The sequence below is a fragment of the Cervus canadensis genome, chromosome 21 (genome assembly GCF_019320065.1).
Source record: "Cervus canadensis isolate Bull #8, Minnesota chromosome 21, ASM1932006v1, whole genome shotgun sequence".
NCBI classification, from domain to species: Eukaryota; Metazoa; Chordata; class Mammalia; order Artiodactyla; family Cervidae; genus Cervus; species Cervus canadensis.
In genome coordinates, this window is record NC_057406.1 from 19631117 (window position 1) to 19651465 (window position 20349).

General features: G+C 35.9%; 1 protein-coding gene across 1 annotated transcript; it reads left to right on the forward strand.

The window, feature by feature from the left end:
• Positions 1–11336, forward strand: LOC122423716 (natural killer cells antigen CD94-like). Its single transcript, XM_043441036.1, has 7 exons — positions 1–68; positions 310–405; positions 2966–3064; positions 3529–3600; positions 4204–4358; positions 5255–5382; positions 11112–11336. The coding sequence occupies exons 2-7, from the start codon at positions 312–314 to the stop codon at positions 11236–11238; spliced, it is 675 nt and encodes a 224-aa protein (XP_043296971.1). The 5' UTR covers positions 1–68; positions 310–311; the 3' UTR covers positions 11239–11336.
• Positions 11337–20349: the final 9013 nt, after the last annotated feature.

Here is a 20349-nt window from a genome sequence, read left to right on the forward strand (position 1 = left end):
TCGTCCTCCAAAGGATCTTCCTGACCCAGGGATTGGACCTGCTTCTCCTGCATCTCCTGCGTTGGCAGGTGGATTCTTTACCACTGAGCCACTTGAGAAGTCCTACCAACTCATTAAGTAACATTTAAAAATTAGTATTTCTTCATTCTTAAAATATTTTCATATTTGTAATTGTATTCTAATCAATCACTAATTATTCAAGTTCATTTCCAATACCATTTCATTCAATACCAATTTTACTTATGGATTTCACAATTTACATGAATTTAAAACATATTTTTTAAATTTTCTTGTATCTCTGCCTTTCAGTAATGAGTGAAGAAGTTGTAACTTACACCAATTGGCCATTTCAACCATCATCTCAGCCACAGAGAAGCCAAAGACTTGAAACTACCAAGAGAAAAGGTCTTTCATGTTTTCTACTTAAAAAATATACAGAATCATTCATTATCAGGCTCATATGCACACACACATGATCTAAATTTTTTTTCTCTTACTGAACAAGGAAAATAATTGCTTTTGAGGGAAGATTATCTTTTTCTCCATGAGAGTTATCACTTTAGCTATGTTGTAAACTTTATATCAGCATTTTTAGAATGAGTGAAATGTTTGGTGATCGGGATATGTTGTTTATCATTTTCTATCATTTAAGATATCAACACTATATAGTAGGATATTTGGAAAACAGAGAAGTGAGAAAATATAGAGATAATTTCATTATTCTAACACAGTTGCTGTGACTTAGGGACTATTTTTCTTGTTTTCCTGGTTTGTGTATTTGCTGGCATAGTGTGTTCAAAGTGTACTTTTTCAAGTGCCATGCTTCTTGATACACAAATGCCAGTGTTATTACTTTACTGGTGCATATGATTATATGGAATTCAATGATATATCTTCCTATCATTTAAAATTTGCTTTCATTTGTATTTTTTCCTGTTGCTTATTTGCAATCCTCATATGTTTTAAATCAATATGTGGAATGATTAGAAGTGAACTGTGTATCACTGTGCTAGTTCTATTTTGTCTTACATCAAATGGATATTCAATACTTTGGCTAAGATGTATTATTTTAATGAGGACCTCAATTGATTACTTTCCAATTTTTTAGATTGTTAATTATTACAATATGATTTATGGTATACAGATTCACCATGAGGTTAACAAAAAAGTATTTTTAAATTTTGCTTAATATATTGTTAACAAATTTTTAAAGGCCCCTTAATACCTATACACTCTGCTTGTTATAGATTCAGAAATTGTTTTCTTTTTGAAATTCTGATGAACAATTCATCTTACCAGTGTCTGCACTTCTTACCAATGCAGTTAGCAGTCAATTTGTATGGGAAAATCTACTGGTTTGGGAAAACTTCGTTAATGATATTGTTAATTGTATGTATGTGCGTAAATATGTATAAAATGACATACTTCACCACAGTTCATATTTTACCATGAATCAAACAGAATGACTTAGAGTCATTATCCTGTCTTTTAAGTTTATTTTTACCTAACAAAGCTTCTTAGTTTTTTACTGTCTATAAAGTTCTTTCACAGATGGAAATCAATTACAAAAAAATTCCACAAGGTAAGTTTCATGCTTATACCCAATATAAAAATATAAACAGAGACATGATGGTTAAATGTTCTAGAGATTAGAGTGCGTAATTGATGGAAATCCGTTTTTAGCTGAAAAGACCAAAACCTTTCCTTCTTCTGATGACAACACGTAGATTTTCTGTCCCTTCCTCTGTGGCATGTATGCTGTATTGGTGGATTTTGTGTGTGAAGAACTTTCTTCTCTCCGCCGCAGCTAAGGTCCTCTGCTTTGTACCACTTCAGGATATTGGGAAGAAGCTTGTTTTCTGTCTCTTCTCTAGAAGCAGATGGCTTTTGCCTACTGTCAATGCAGGGTACAGGGTGGGCTTGTTGTTTTTTAGTAGCTAAGTTGTGTCTGATTCTTTGCCACCCCATGGGTGCAGCTCACGAGGTTTCCCTGTCCTTCACTACCTTCTGGAGCATGCTCAAACTCATGTGTATTGAGTTGGTGATGCCATCCAACCATCTCATCCTCTGTCATCCCCTTCTCCTCCTGCCTTCAGTCTTTCCCAGCATCAGGGTCTTTTCCAATGTGTCTGCTCTTTGCATCAGGTGGCCAAACTTCAGCTTCATCATCAGTCCTTCCAATGAATATTCAGTGTTGATTTCCTTTAGAATTGATTGGTTTGATTGCCTTGCTGTCCAAGGGACTCTCAAAAGTCTTATCCAGCACCACAATTTGAAAGCATCGATTCTTTGTCCTTCAGCCTTCTTTGTGGTCCAACTGTCACATCCATACATGACTACTGGAAAAACCATAGCTTTGACTAGAAGGACCTTTGTCGGCAAAGTAATGCCTCTGCTTTTTAATACACTGTCTAGGTTTGTCATAGCTTTACAGGTTTCTCAGGGGGTTAGATAAGGTGGTCAGGTATTCCTATCTCTAAGAATTTTCTACAGTTTGTTGTGATTCAAACAGTCAAAGCTTTATTGTAGTCAATGAAGCAGAAGTAGATGTTTTTCTGGAACACCTTTGCTTTTTCTATGATAAAACAGATATTGGCAGTTTGATCCCTGATTCCTCTGCTTTGAAGTCTGCTTTTAGCCTTGAAGATTTGTTGAAATACTTCACTATCATATGGCTGGCACTTTTCCTCCTATGCTTTGCCAAAGGTGAAGTAGAGTTTGTGTGCTGTCTTCCCATAGAGTCGGGGCTTTATCTCTTTAGAATTCAGACCACCTGATCACTTTATCAATTCAGCTGCCTCATTCCCTCAATATGAGTTATGATTTTGTAGATTACCTTCCTTTTCTCTATTTTTAGGATGTGAGCTACCTTGCTGTAGAGTTTACTGCACCTAGAACAGAAGCAGAACTCTGAATAAACATTTAGAGTTGATGTTACAAGATGTATTCATCTCTCTACATATAGATCACCCTACTCCACTTTCTTCATGGAAATATGTTGCTGTGTTTCTGTGCATCATTTGCCTGGGGCTTCTTCTGTCTGTTGGATACTTGGTCACTGAGTGTAAGTCAAAATATGAAATAGAAGTTTACTTCTCCATTATTCACATAGTGAAATATGTTGAATACCTCATTTTGATCAGTTCAATTTCTTAACAAAGTAAATATTCTCTGCACAGAACTTGAGTTAATTTCCTAGAGACATATAAAAATGTTGTCCATTTTTAAGCATATCAAGAACATTACATACTGCCTATTTGTTCTTATGTTTCCTTTACCAGAAATAACTTTAAATTTTTTTCTCTGTGAAAAAGCTTTCTTACACTGTTATCTTGGCTATGTGAACTTGTTGTATGTACTAAAATTTGATTTTTATGATTATGACTTTATTACATTTAAGTTCTTTGAAGTAAATGATGTTCCATTCATCATTTTTGTAGCTCTGAATTCAGTATAATGTTTTACCTATAGGAATGTGTCAAATTTTTCTTTTTGAGTTTAAAACTGACCTTTCTGAATTCTCTTCAGTGAATAAGAAGCCATTTCAACCAGAAGGATGTCCAGGAAATAGCTCCTCCAACAAGGAAGCAAATAAAATAGGTACTTTTGGATGAGTCCCTGAGTCATAATTTTATTTGCAGGAGATAAGAGACAACTAACTATTTTGTTTAATGCATGTTACTGGATACGTGTAAATACATATATGTCAAATCTATTAAGACTCAAATGATGATGGCACTGTTAAATTACAACCTGAAGTTAAATAAAATATTTCCACAAGGCACCATCATTTTGGGGCGTATCTATATGATTTCATTTATGTATTTCTTATTGGCTTATTTTTGAAACTTACAGTTTTTTAAAGATAATTATATACATATTTTATTTTCATGTGAAAACAAAGAAAGAACATTATGTTGATAATTTTAACAGTTATATACATTGGCTAGGTTTCTTGACACATTTCTAATTTTGTCATTAAAAATTATTTCCTAATATATAGCTTATGAATCTTAAAGACCAAAATGTTTTCAATGAACTGAGTTATTAACTTAAGATAAATTTAACACTAAATTTAAGTGCACACAGCCTATAATGTAAAAATCAAAAAGTGTTTTTTTTGTAGACGGTAGATTTGCTATGTCAACTTACAGATGTGATCTGCACTGATGGAAATCATTGAGTTACATTTTAAATTTTTAGCAGTTTGGAAATACCCTACTTGTTCAAACAACTGGCATCAGTATGGAGAAAACTGCTACTATTTTTCAAGAAACAGTATTCCTTGGAAGGAATGTCACCATTTTTGCACTGATTTACATTCTGGATTTCTTAAGTTGAATACTGAAGAAGAGATGGTAAGGACAAGATTTTGCTTTATAAATTTTGGCATCAGAAAAATTTAGGATGACAGCAATCGCTCCAGTTTTATATTCTTCTGAATTACTTTCCATGGTGTAGTCACCAAAATCTCTGCAATTTGTAATTTTGAATGTGTACTTCAATAAAACCTGAGTGGTTTTCCTCTAGCACTTGGAGTAAAGTCTAAGTAAAATGTAGATAAGATCACTTGTCTGATTTCTGCTGATTTCTCTATCTTCTTCTGTTGTTAGAGACTCTCTATCACACTGTTCTAAGGAAAGTGTACCATGGTCTCCAACTGTATTGAGGTTATTTAAATAGATCATGGTCCCCTTATGCTCTTTTATGTCCTTGTTCTGTTTACCTGTGACAAATTTTATTTCCTCTACCTCCTATCCCAAACTATCATCTCTCAGTTAATACATCTTGTGTTAAGATTTTAGCTTACTAGACGATCCACTTGGAAAACATCCTTAGTTCACTAAAATCTGTTAAAATTCCCTGTTAATTTCTCTCCTTCAATCCTGTATTTCTGATCTTGTACCATGTGTCACTACTATTTATTACATAAGTCAATGAATACTATTCAGTTTTTCAGTGCCTAATTTGAGCAACTGCAGTTTTAAGATTTTATGCTTACTTTTACTACCCATAGCTTAAGAAAATGACTAGAATAAATGTGTCCCGAAAAAATTACTCAGTGAATACATGAGTTATTAGCTCTAAGCATCCAGCCTATGGCTGAAGAATTTAGGGTTAATCTCTCCAGATTCTTTCAATATCAAGAACAGAGAATCCAAAGAGAAGTAAAATGTACATATTTAAACTAATATATTCCTCTTTTGCAAGAAAAGTTCCACTTTTTGATTCACTTTCCTCTTCCTTTCTGCAGAATTTTATAACAAAATTGTCAAAAATGCAATGCAGTTTGCAAAAAGAAAAGTTTCCAATTAGCTTACACTACAGCACTAAGCAACTGAACTGGGTTTGGCTAGATGATACAAAACTTACCCTGGACAAGTAAGTCTCTTGCTGTTTTAAAATTTCAGTACAGAACAATATTTTCTTCCAAATAGAAATATTTAATGTGGATGTGGGTAACATTTATAATAGGTGCACCTGTAAGAAATCAATAAGTAAAAGACAGGAAAGATGGAAAGCAAGGAGTAAAACACTTAGTAAAATACTAAATACTATACTAAGTTAAATATGTTCCTTTCAAAGCTCATTGAAATTGCTTATTGAAGTATAACTATTTTGCATTTTAATAAAAGGTAATTGAATAAATAAACTTGCATGAGGTTACAAAGTAAGTATATTTCAGATTTGTCATTTTAATTTCAGTGTAGTTTGTCTGACTGCAATACATGTGCATGTATTGAAATTTTCTTAAAATGTGCCTTCCAATTCTCTAGGACTCACCTAGCATACTTTGTCTAGTTTGCTGTCATAAAAAAATCACTACAAACTGGGTGGCTTAACGCACAGAGATTTATTCTCTCAAGCAGAGGGAACAGAGGTTTGAAATCAAGATCTTGGTAGAGTTGATTCCTTTCTGGACAGATCCTTTGTCTGAAGGAACTTGCTAAACTTTTCCAGAGAGAAAGCTAACTGTTGTTGATAATTAAAAACAATTTTTTTTTCTTTATACACTGTGGAACTTGTTTATGAAAATGTTATTGTATAAAGGAAATACAGTAAACTTCCATGAAAATATAAGATATTCTGCCAATCCTTGGCATCATTTAAAGACAAGCCAGCCCTCTGTATCTGCGGGTTCTGAATTTTCAAGTTCAAGCAACCATGTAGACACAGAGGACTGACTGGGATTTGAGTATCTGTAGACTATGATATCTTGGGGATGCTCGTAGAATCTCCCCACCCCCACATCCTGGATACAAAGAGACAACTGTCTATACCCCCAACTTCCTTTGCTCCTTCTCTGCATCTCTCTGTGTTTGTTGCTCTCCCATAAGGATAATCTTATTAGATTTAGGTAAAATGTAATATGGATTCATCATGACACTAGTCTTCTTTGTTTTCAATTTTCAACTTATTTATTTAAAAAAATTTTTAAATTTATTTATTTTTAATTGAAGGATAACTGCTTTACAGAATTTTGTTGTTTTCTGTCAAACATCAACATGAATCAGTCATAGGTACATATGTCCCCTCCCTCTTAAACCTCCTTCCCATCTCCCTCCCCACCCCTCCCCTCTAGGTTGATACAGAGACCCTGTTTGAGAACCTTGAGACATACAGCAAATTCCCTTGGGCTATCTATTTTACATTGGTAATGTAAGTTTCCATGGTACTCTTTCCATACATCTCACCCTCTCCTCCCCTTTCCCCATGTCCATAAGTCTGTTCTTTATGTCTGACCTGCAAATAAATTCTTCAGTACCATCTTTCTAGATTCTGTATAATTGTGTTACTATACAATATTTATCTTTCTCTTTCTGACTTACTACACTCTGTATAAAAGGCTCTAGGTTCATCCACCTCATTAGAATGGACTCAAATGCATTTGTTTTTATGGCAGAGTAATATACCATTGTGTATATGTACCACAACTTCTTTATCCATTCATCTGTTGATGGACATCTAGGTTGCTTGCATGTTCTAGCTATTTGTAAATAGTCCTGCGGTGGACATTGGGGTACATGTGTCTTTTTCAATTTTGCTTTCCTCAGGGTATATGCCTAGGAGTGGGAAAGCAGGGTCATGTGGTGGTTTTTTTTATATCTAGTTTTTTAAGGACTCTCCACACCACCTTCCATAGTGGCTGTATCAACTTCCATTCCCACCAACAGGGCAAGAGCATTCCCTTTTCTTCACACCCTCTCCAGCATTTATTGTTTGTAGACTTTTTGATGATGGCCATTCTGAACAGTGTAAGGTGAGAACTCATTGTGGTTTTGATATGAATTTTTTTAAGAGTAAGAGATGTTTAGCATCTTTTCACGTGTTTGTTACCCATCTGTATGTTCTTTGGAGAAATGTCTGTTTAGGTCTTTTCCCCACTTTTTAATTGGGTTGTTTTCTATCTGGTATTGAGTTGTATGAGTTGCTTGTATCCTTTGGAAATTAATCATTTGTCAGTTGTTCCATTTGCTATTATTTTCTCCCATTTTGAGGGTTGTCTTTTCACCTTGTTTATAATTTCTTTTTGCTGTGCCAAAGCTTTTAAGTTTAATCAGGTTCCACTTGTTTACTTTTGTTTTTGTTTCCATTATTCTAGAAGGTGGGTGGGTCATAGAGGATTTTGCTTTGATTTATGTCATCGAGTGTTCTGTCTATGTTTTCCTCTAACAGTTTTATAGTTTCTGGTCTTACATTTAGGCCTTTAATCCATTTTGAAGATGCAAAAATCCTCAACAAAATTCTAGTACACAGAATCCAACAACACATTAAAAAGATCATACACCATAAGCAAGTTGGGTTTATCCCAGGGATGCAAGGATTCTTCAATATACATAAATCAGTCAATGTGATACACCATATTAACAAATTAAAAGATAAAAACCAAATGATAATCTCAATAGATGCAGAAAAAGCCTTTGACAAAATTCAACACCCATTTATGATTAAAACTCTTCAGAAAATTGGCATAGAAGGAAGCTACCTCAACAAAGTAAAGACCATATATGATAATCTCACAGGAAACATTACACTCAATGGTGAAAAACTGTAAGCATTCTCCCTAAGATCAGGCCTAAGACAAGGGTGTCCACTCTCACTGCTATTATTCAACTTAGTTTTGGAAGTCCTAGCTATAGCAATCAGAGAAGAAAAAGAAATAAAAGGAATCCACATCAGAAAAGAAGAAGCAAAGCTTTCACTGTTTGCAGGTGACGTGATACCATACATAGGAAGCCCTAAAGATACTATCAGAAAATTATTAGAGCTAATCGGTGAATTTAGAAAAGATGCAAGATACAAACTCAATACACAGAAATCACTTGCAATACTATATACTAACAATAAAAGTCAGAAAAAGAAATGAAGGAATCAATCCCATTCACCATTGCAGCAAAAAGAATTAAATATCTTGGAATAAACCTACCTAAGGATGACAGGGAGACCTGGTGTGCTGTAATTCATGAGGTCACAAAGAGTTGGACATGACTGAGTGACTGAACTGAACTGAACTGAAGGAGACAAAAGAACTGTATACAGAAAATTATAAGACACTGATGATATAAATCAAAGATGACATAAATAGATGGAGAGATATTCCATGTTCCTGGGTAGGAAGAATAAATATTGTGAAAATGACTATACTGACAAATGCAATATACAGATTCGGTGTGATCCCTATCAACTTACCAATGGTATCTTTCACAGAACTAGAACAAAAAATTTCTCAATTCATACAGAAACATGAAAGACCCCAAATAACCAAAGCAGTCTTGAGAAAGAAGAATGAAGCTGGAGAAAGCAACCTTCCTGACTTCAGATTATACTACAAAGCTACAGTCATCATCAAGACAGTATAATACTGGCACAAAAACAGAAATATAGACCAATGGAACAAGATAGAAAGCCCAGAACTATATCCATGCACCTATGGGTACCTTATTTTTGACAAAGGAGGCAAGAATATACAATGGGGCAAAGATGGCCTTTTCAATAAGTGGTGTTGAGAAAACTGGATAGCTACATGAAAAAGAATGAAATTAAAACACTTCCTAATACCATACACAGAGATAAACTCAAAATGGATTAAAGACCTAAATGTAAATGCATTTATTTTTTAATTGAAGGGAATTTGCTTTACATAATTGTGTTGGTTTCTGCCAAATATCAACATGAATCAATCATAGGTATACAAATGTCCCCTCCCTCTTGAACCTCCCTCCCATCTCCCTCCCCATCCCACACCTCTATATATTTAAAGAACCCCAGTTTGAGTTCCCTGAGTCATACAACAAATTCCCATTCGCTATCTATTCTACATATGGTAGTGTCAGTTTCCATGGTACTCTCTCCATATATCCTACTCTTTCCTTTCTCCCTGCCTCCCTATGCCCATAGGTCTGTTCTCTATGTCTGTGACCTCATGTCACTAATCTTAATTGCATCTACAAAGAAGTTATTCCCAATTAAGGACACATTTTGAAGTTCTGGGTGGGCTTGAATTTTATTCGTGAGTTCTATACAACCTTTGACTAGGCTGGTGGCTGAGATGGTAAAGAATCTTCCTGCAAGGCAGGAGATCTGGATTCAATTCCTGGGTCTGGAAGATCCCCTGGAGAAGGAAATGGCAAATCACTCCAGTATTCTTGCCTGGAGAATCCCATGGACCGAGTAGCCTGGAAGGCTACAGTGCATGGGTTCACAAAGAGTCAGACATGATTGAGTGACTAATACTTGTTCAACCTACTACCTACATTCAAAAAAGGATTTATAGGCCTCAATTCCCATGATTTTATTAAGGTATCTGGAAGTGGAGGTATCAAATGTATCCTAGTGCACATACACAATGTGTGTAAAAACCAGTTTAGCAAGACCATGGGAAATACTGAACTGCCAGTACTCTTGTTCCCCAGTTTTAAGCTCCACGGTTTAAAATATAGTGAGTAATTGATAGTGCAGGCTCATAAGTGTCTTGGGTTTATGTTTTGGCTCTCCACTACCATCATAGTCTTTTATCCAAACATTCTGTTTGGTTTCTATTCCATTTTCTATAAGATGTGATGAATAATAGAACCCACTTCATAGAGTAGTTGTGAAAATACAGTAATTGATACATTTAAGCATGTGAGAAGTATATGGTTCATTAAGAAAATAAAGTTCTCTCTCCTTCCTCCTCCTCTTTCCTCTCCTACCCCAGATCTTAACAGTAAATTAATGTCAAATAAAATTTTAAATGATGAATCTAATTTAAAAATGTGATTTCAGGATGTCTGTGGTGGTCCAGTGGTTAAGACTCTGTGCTTACACTGCAGGGCATATGGGTTTGATCCCTGGTTGGGGAACTAAGCTGTGTGCTATGTAGCATGCCTAAAATTAAAAAAAGTAACAATTAAAAATAAATAAAATAAAATCTAAATTAAAATATGATTTCTACCTTAAATATTATGACTAAAATATGCAAGATGTTTTCCAGTATATCCACTCTTAGCAGACATGATTTTCTAACATAATTTGTGTTAAATTAAGATTTTGGATTTACTTAAAATTCTGAGTGATTACGTACTCATTTCTAATTGCTGCACTTGTAGTAAATGCATGCCCCCTTTCAGGAATTATATGATATATTTCTTTAAATGTTTATAAATTGCTCTGATTCTCATTGACATATCTAAATATTTAATCTTTTAAAACTATTTTCTGGACTTATTAGTAAAGAAGATCTGATCTTTACTCTGGGGTAAATTTTCTCAGGAGAGAATGAATTGACATTAATGATTCATGACAATTTATTTTTACTGTATATATAATAAAATGTTTATAAAAACACTAATGTATAAACAAAATATAGTAGACCCCTGTGAAGATGGAAGATACTTTGAAATTGTCTGATGTCACAGAGACAAAAGCCAGAATTGAAGGCATTGCTAACATCCCAATTATAGATTTAATATGAAATTTCAGATGACAAAAATTCATTATTTTATTATTAGAGAACTGGGAAAATGATGTTTCTACTTTTTTATAAATATGTCAAAATATTTTGAATTTTAAAAGTACAATTGACACATAAAATAATTTCAGAACTTAACAGAAAGTATTTTTTTTTCTAGGCTTCAACTTCCAGGACATGAGAATGCTAATAATAAATGTGCACACATAAAATACGGCCAGATAATTGCTGAAGATTGCCATAGTAGTGGTTATTGTATCTGTAAGAAGACAATATATTCAGATTAGATAAAGTGCCTGAGATTTTCCAGTGAGATGACTTCAACTATGTAAAAATGTGTTTAGCTAAAAATAGATGTTATTAAACATTGAAGTCTATATGTTATTCTTTAACTTTAATCCATGATTTGTTACAGGATTAATACAATAAACAGTATTTTAGTAACACTGGATAATTGTTGTTTAATTGTTAAGTTGTGTTTGACTCTTTTGTGACCCCATGGACTGTAGCCTGCCAGGCTCCTCTGTCCATGGAAATTCCCAGGCAAGAATACTGGAGTGGGCTGCCATGTCCTTCTCCAGGGATCTTCCTGACCCACAAGTCAGACTCCCGACTCCTGCATTCCAAGCAGATTCTTTACCACTGAACCACAGGGAAAGCTCAACATTGGATCGTGTAGAGAAAATAAAGAATATGAGGGAACATTATGGAGATAGAAGTATGAAGGAAATTCCTCTATTACTGGGACAGAGGTACTAAATAAATCAAGCTTTATTCAGGTTTATTCAGGTCTTCCAGTACTTTCAAAATAAATTTTATCACTTTAGTCTCATACTTTTAATTTTTTATAAAACACAATTTTTTCTTTGCCTTATTATGGTCATCTATCAGAGAAATAAATAGTTAAGTAAGAAGACCTTGATGCTGGGAAAGATTGAGGGTAGGAGGAGAAGGGGAAGACAGAGGATGAGATGGTTGGATGGCATCACCGACTTAATGGACATGGGTTTGGGTGACTCTGGGAGTTGATGATGGACAGGGAGGCCTGACATGCTGTCATTCATTGGGTCACAAATAGTTGGACACTGAACTGAAGAAGATAAAATTGTCTCATAAAATGAATCTCAAAGAAAAATTGCATTTTTGATAAGCTAGAAAATAATGACTTAAAAGTGGTTATAGAGAGCCAGGAGATGTTAAAACTTTGTTAGCCACAAAAATTATCAGTACAATGAATGAAAATGGATAGTCTCAGCTGGATGGAATAAATAGTATTTATTTCATTCATAAACAAGAATTTTTTTCCTGTCACTAGTCAGGCACCGAGTTTTTTTCTTTAATTTATTTTTATTTATTTATTTTTTTTAAATTTTTTTTTTTAATATTAGTTGAAGGCTAATTACTTCACAACATTTCAGTGGGTTTTGTCATACATTGATATGAATCAGCCATAGATTTACACGTATTCCCCATCCCGATCCCCCCTCCCACCTCCCTCTCCACCCGATTCCTCTGGGTCTTCCCAGTGCACCAGGCCGGAGCACTTGTCTCATGCATCCCACCTGGGCTGGTGATCTGTTTCACCATAGATAGTATACATGCTGTTTTTTTGAAACATCCCACCCTCACCTTCTCCCACAGAGTTCAAAAGTCTGTTCTGTACTTCTGTGTCTCTTTTTCTGTTTTGCATATAGGGTTATCTTTACCATCTTTCTAAATTCCATATATATGTGTTAGTATGCTGTAATGTTCTTTATCTTTCTGGCTTACTTCACTCTGTATAAGGGGCTCCAGTTTCATCCATCTCAATAGGACTGGTTCAAATGAATTCTTTTTAATGGCTGAGTAATATTCCATGGTGTATATGTACCACAGCTTCCTTATCCATTCATCTGCTGATGGGCATCTAGGTTGCTTCCATGTCCTGGCTATTATAAACAGAGGCACCGAGTTTTAAAGACTGGAGATCCACGTTTGTACAAATCAAAGAACTATGTCTACTTTCATAGAGCTTTCAAACTAAATGAAAGGACATACATTAGTAAAGTTATCACATTGGTAGATGCATAATATAAATAAAATAAGTTCTTAGAAAGGGGGAAAAGATAGTGAAAAAGGGAAAAAGTAGTTATCAGATTATAACAAAGAATTTGATCTAGACTGAGAATTTAGTGAAGAACTTCCTGATATGGAGAGCTGAGAAATTAATAATTTTATTAAAAGAAAAGAGAAAGGATTCGGGAGTTAAGAGTATTTCAGAGACAAAAGGAGAAGGCAACAGCACCCCACACCAGTACTCTTGCCTGGAAAATCCCATGGACGGAGGAGCCTGGTAGGCTGCAATCCATGGGGTCGCAAAGAGTCGGACACGACTGAGCGACTTCACTTTAACTTTTACTTTCATGCATTAGAGAAGGCAATGGCAACCCACTCCAGTGTTCTTGCCTGGAGAAACCCAGGGACGGGGGAGCCTGGTGGGCTGCCGTCTATGGGGTCGCACAGAGTCGGACGCTACTGAAGCGACTTGGTAGCAGCAGCAGCAGAGACAAAAAGAAACAACCAAACAGCAGGTGGAATGATCAGGGTGACTGAATCCCAGAAATGGAAGGGGAAAACAGTTTGATGTAATCCTAGAGGAGGGAAAAAAACCAGAAAACACAAATCTTTGAAAACTGTGAGCAATTCTTGACTTCGTTAGGGTAATTTCAATCTTTAAACTCACACAAGATTTGAGAGCCTACTGTATAGCTCAAGGAACTCGGATAACCTAAATGGGAAGGAAGTCCAAAAAAGAGGGGATATAAATTTATGTTTAGCTGAATCAATTTTTTGTACAGAGGAAACCAACACAACATTGTAAAGCAACTATACTCCAATAAAAATTGATTTTTTAAAAAAGATAGAACAGAGAATCCAAATCCATACACAACCACAAACAAGGTTGCTACAACCACCAGATGACATAGGGCCACAGACAAAAATTATTAGATACCTAAAGAGCACAGTTCCTCTAAAAATATAGCAAAATAAAATTTCTAGTTCAAACAAATATAGTAGTACAAATTTAATAATAATTTTAAAATGGTTATTCTAGGAAAGCCTCAGTGAAATGAAGGAGGATATGGTAATATAAAACAGAGACTCAAAATGCACATTTCTGCTTCCAGATATAATGTAGATAAAAGAAGTCAAAACAGGGAAGGAAAGACTCTAAAATTTTTTTTAAATACATTTTTAGGGTTTTAAAGGTCTACAGAAGGATTACTGTGCTCAGTCGCTCAGTTGTGTCTGACACTTTGCAACCCCATGGACTGTAGCCCACCAGGTTCTTCTGTCCATGGGGATTCTCCAGGCAAGAATACTAGAGTGGGTTGCCATGCCCTCCTCCAGGGGATCTTCCCAACCCAGGGATAGAACCCAGGTCTCCCACATTAAATTAGTTTAAATTCCAGAATAGGGAGCATTAGTTATCAATCTGCCATTGTTGCTTCTGTTTGTGTGTGTGTGTGTGTGTGTGTGAATCAGATCTTGGCCAAAGCAGACAGCCTATGACCGAAGAAAGAGAAACTGACAAGCTTTCAGTGGTTACATAGACTAGAATAACAATATTAGAGATTTGAAGGTCCTCAAATTGTCACCTTTCCCACAAGCCATTTGTTCAAGTCTAAGATAAAACTGAGAGAAGACTTTGAAACAAAGTCAAAAGCTTCTGAGTGGAAAAAAAAGAGAAACCTCCCAAAGTTTTCCTGCTGTTGAGGAAGCAAAGACTAACCAGAAGAAAGAGTTATAAAGAAACAAAAAACAGTATATAGAAGCCATGGATGGAGTAGTGCACCAAGATTGGAGACCTGCACCAAGGTCACACCTGTGACAATGAGTCTGGGAATAGCTAAAAAGCCAGTTAAAAAGCACAAGTTTGTCCTTTAGTAGAAGGAAGGCATGGCTTCAGGACAAAAAAAAAATGAAGTGGAGATTTTACTGTTTAAAAGTGGGGAGGGAATGATGAAGCTGAAGAATAGTAGACTCTTATTTATATTCTGTGTTTATTTATTTTTGGTTGTACTGAGTCTTCACTGATGCACACAGCCTTTCTCTAGTTGCAGAGAGTGGGGGCTGTTGTCTAGTTGCAGCGCACTGACTTCTCAGTGTGGGAGCTTCTCTTGTGGTGGAGCAGACTTTAGGCACACCAGCTTCAGTGGTTGTGGCTTGCAGGCTCTAGAGCGTGGGCTCAATAGCTGTGGTCCACAGGCTCAGCTGCTCCATGGCATGTGGAATCTTCCTGGACCAGGGATCAAACCCATGTCCCCTGCATTGGCAGGGGGATTCCTATCCACTGCACCACCAGGGAAGTCTAAGAAAAGTAGGATCTTACATACATGACTGGTAAGACCCTCAAGACATCTGCCAAAATTTGATGCTGTGTGTAGTAAGATGGGAAGTAATTAAAATGAAAATAAGTCAAGAGAAGAACTGACTTTCTCATAGATCACAGAGATAAAATAACTGTGAAAATGAAAGCATTAATCACTTAGTCGTGCCTGACTCTTTGGGACCCCATGGACTGTAGCTCACCAGGTTCCTCTGTCCATGGGATTCTCCAGGAAAGAATACTGGAGTGGGTTGCCATTCCCATCTTTCGGGCATCTTCCCAACACAGGGATTGAACCAGGTTTTACAGGCTGATTCTTTACCACCTGAGCCACCAGGGAAGCCCACAACTATAGTATTACTCAAACTTAATCCCTCTAATTCCCTAATTAAAGTGACACATTCCCACCCTATCCATTTTAAAGAAAATTAAAAGATGAGTCACTTTATGGTGAAAGATAACTTCATCTGGACCAGTGTGATTCTTTTATACATGGTATTTGACATAGAATCAAAAAATCATAAGACTTCCAAAAAGGTAGGAAAATATTATCAATAATCAAGAACAATCTACACACATACACACACACACACACACATACACACACATGTAAATACACAAACAGTTCATAAGTGGTGTTACCAGTCTAGAACTTTAAATAATTTTATAGTGTGATAGTAGCCAGTAGCCAAGTCACTCAGTCATGTACAGTCCATGGAATTCTCCAGGCCAGAATACTGGAGTGGGTAGCCATTCCCTTCTCCAGGGGATCTTCCCAATCCAGGGATCAAACTCAGGTCCCCGCATTGCAAGTGGATTATTTACCAGCTGAGCCACAAGGGAAGCCCATACTATGAAAAATGTGTTAAAAAATTATGAAAAAAACATAGACAAGAATAGATGTAATTAAGATGTGTTAAGAACATCACCAGAAAATTTTTTGTCTCCAAAAACAACCTAATGGACATTTGAAAGCTGTAATATCTGAAAGTAAAAACTAGGGGATAAACTAAATATCAGATTGAAATGGAAAATACAGTATTGGTGAACTCAAAGACTGGTCAATATAAAAATACACAAACTCAAGCATAGAGACAAAATGAAGTAGAAAAAGAAAAGCAGGTCGATAGAAGAACAAAACATGTCAGATACTCAACAAGACAAATTTATATAAAACCAGAGTCATGAGGCAAGAGGAGAAAAAGAATGGAACCAGTAACACCCACCTCGCCCCCCAGCGTCCCAGCAAAACAAAACGTAGCCCACTCAGGTCAGTATAAACAAAAGCAAAACCATACCAAGGCACAAGTGCTAAGTTCTTCAGCCATGTCTGACTCTTTCTGACCATGGACTGCTGCCCACCAACCTGTCCATGGGATTCTCCAGGCAAGAGTACCGGAGTGGTTGCAATGCCCTCCTCCAGGGGATTTTCGGGCCCCGGGGATGGAACCTGTATTTCTTGCGACTCCTGCATTGCAGGCTGATTGTTTACCCCTGAGCCTCCAGGGAAGCCCATCACAAGGCATGTTGTGGTCAAAATGCTGACAACAAAGATGGAGAGAAAAATACCGATAATAACCAGAGAAAGAGAACATCAGTAATCCAAGTAGTTAACAGAAATAATGGAAGGCAGAATTTAATGCTATTTCACTTTGAAAATGACAAAAAAAAAAGAAACCTACCAAAATAATATTCCATATCCAGTAAAAGTATCTTTCAAAGATTAAGGTAAAATAAAAATATTTAAGGAAAATCAATTTTTGGCAATTCATCAATAGCAGCAGGTCTGATAGTAATGGAGGTGATAAGAAATGAAGGCTGATTCATATATGTGCAGTGTTCAGATTTACTAACATATTAGATGTGGTGTGAAAGGGAAAGAGGGACTTCAACGATGATTGCAGGGGTGTTTGTTTCCTTTAGCTTTGCATTTTGACACACAAAAAAACCCTGAAAAAGTATATGCACACACTTAAATATATATCCTTTATCCAGACTACTTCTATGTTAAAATATTATCATATTTGTTCTCTCTCTTCCTCTCTTAGATCATTCCCCGCTCCCCCTCCTCAATATTTGCCTTTGTCCAAGAAATCTGGAAGATTATTTTTCAAAATTTTTTGATAAGTTGATTGAAGCTGCTTTCTTTAGGAAGATATTAGTGTTGTTAGTAGGCAGACCATTATTCACCTTGAGCACTTTAAATACATTTTTGAATACAATACTCTTGGGCTTCGCTGTCAGGCAGACTTTGAGCTATAAACTAAAAAAGAGGGCTGATTTGTGATTACAAATGCTCAATGGAGACTTTTGCTTTCTCTTTTCATCAGAGGTCAAAACTAGTGCAGGGAAGACAAAACTTGGCCTCTATCTATCCTTGGTTTTCACGTGGGTCTCTTGAATCAAGCACTGACTAACAAGAGAAAAAGTTTACTAACACACACAGTGCACATCACTTGGGGGAATCCTAAATGGAAGAGTAGTGAGGACTTAGAAGCGCAGGTTATGTAGCATCACAAAGGACAAGAAATTTGTAGAGAGATATTAGAACAAAAATAAACAATTTTAAGCTCCCCAGGGCAGTAAACTGTGGGAAGGTAAATATCTGGGAAGAAAGAAAAGAAGTAAGATTTAATACTTGTCTTGTGCTGTCAGTGGGCGAAAGGGTCTGTTTCCAGTCAAATGAGAGTTTATAGCCTGACTTTACATGGAAAAAAAGAAGGGTAGAGAGACCTTGTTTTCTGTATTAGCTGTTTCTCTTTGTTTTTTGTTTTGTTTAGGTGATAAAAGGAAACCTCCAACAGTTTTTTTTTTTTCTCTCACAGGTTTTATTGAGATATACTTGATACATAATGTTCTATACATTTAAGGTGTACAATATGATGCTTTACACACATATGTTATGAAATGAGTACTACAATAAGCTTCGGAAACACATGTATCACTCCATAAAATCACCAAATTTTTTGTTGTTGTTGTTATGGTGGGAAAATATTTCAGATTTACTCTCTTAGCAACCAACTTGTATAGCAAATCCCCAGAACTTATTCATCTTATATACTTGTTATTTTACTTTTTAAAAATTAATTTTATTAGAGTATGGTTACTTTACAATGTGGTGTTAGTTCCTACTGGGCAGCAAAATGAATCAGCCACACATGTACCTAAATCCGCTTCCTTTTAGACTTCCTTCCCATCAGGTCACCACAGTGTACTAAGTTCCCTGTGCTATACAGCATGTTCTCATTAGTTACCTGTTTTATACAAATTCATCTTATAATTGGAAATTTGTACATGTGACCAACATCTTCCCATTTTCCCTCCCCCTAGGCCTTGGCAACCATGATTCAATAATAGCAACCATGATTGCTAAAAAAATTAATCAATATACAAGGTTCTTTCCTGGCCCAGTAAATGTGAAAATGCTATTAATAAGTTATTGGTAATATTAATTATAATATTATAATTAATAAGAATAACTTATTGTTCAACTTACTGAACAACTTTTAAATAATTGGTAATTAATTATAATTAATAAATTACCCTTTATAATATGGTGTAAAGGATTATTTCTGAGTTATTTAGTCATATCCCTGAGCACTTCACACTTCAGTGAATATAGTAGTTTCTTAATTAATTTTGCTCATCAGTGCAGTTCAGTTCAGTCGCTCAGTCTTGTTCGAATCTTTGCAAGCCCGTGAATCGCAGCACTCCAGGCCAACCCTGTCCAGCTCCAACTCCCAGAGTCCACCCAAACTCATGTCCATAGAGTCGGTGATGCCATCCAACCATCTCATCCTCTGTCATCCCCTTCTCCTCCTGCCCGCAATCCTTCCCAGCATCACGGTCTTTTCCAGTGAGTCAACACTTCACATGAGGTGGCCAAAGTATTGGAGTTTCAGCTTCAATATCAGTCCCTTCAATGAACACCCAGGACTGATCTCCTTTAGGATGGACTGGTTGGATCTTCTTGTAGTCCTAGGGACTCTCAAGAGTCTCCAACACCACAGTTCAAAAGCATCAATTCTTCGGCGCTCAGCTTTCTTCACCGTCCAACTCTCACATCCATACATGACTACTGGAAAACCATAGCCTTGACTAGACAGATCTTTGTTGGCAAAGTGATGTCTCTGCTGTTAAATATGCTATCCAGGTTGGTCATAACTTTCCTTCCAAGGAGTGAGTTCATGTAAGTAATTTCATGGCTGCAGTCATCATCTGCAGTGATTTTGGAGCCCCCCAAAATAAAGTCTGATACTGTTTCCACTGTTTCCCCATCTATTTGCCATAAAATTATGGGACCAGATGCCATGATCTTAGTTTTCTGAATGTTGAGCTTTAAGCCAACTTTTTCACTCTCCTCTTTCACTTTCATCAAGAGGCTCTTTAGTTCACCTTCACTTTCTGCCATAAGGGTGGTGTCATCTGCATATCAGAGGTTATTGATATTTCTCTTGGCAATCTTGAGTCCAGCTTGTTTGCTCACAGAAACGAACAAATAGCAGATGCTTTTTGATTGAATAAATACCAGTAAAAAATGTTGGAAATTCCAACATTAATTGTGTTTTATATTCCAACCTTAGACTCTGGCTTCAGTGCTTGTAGAAAATAGATTGAATACAGATGTAACTGTTAGTTCTTTACTAATGAAGAATAAAGTTTAACAGAAAGCTGGGTTCTCTGTGCTACTCAGAATTTCATTAGACTTAAACTGGAAAGCAAAGATGAGTTAGGTGTACTTAATTCTGATTTTATACATTTTCTTTTGGCAGGTTTATCTAGGGAAGGAAACTAACCAAGTAAGTTGAATGCTTTGACATGGCTTCCCATTCAAATACTAAAGGAATAGTTCTTTAGAAAAGAATTGTTGGTTAATTCCCTGTACCTTGAAATACTCATTACAAAATTGGTACAAAGCACCTCAAAGATTTATAGAATAAGGATAAAATCAAAGATATCATATAGAATGTATATAGCATTTTGGGAACAATTTATTAAGGGATGATAAATCAATACTTGTATATGTGTC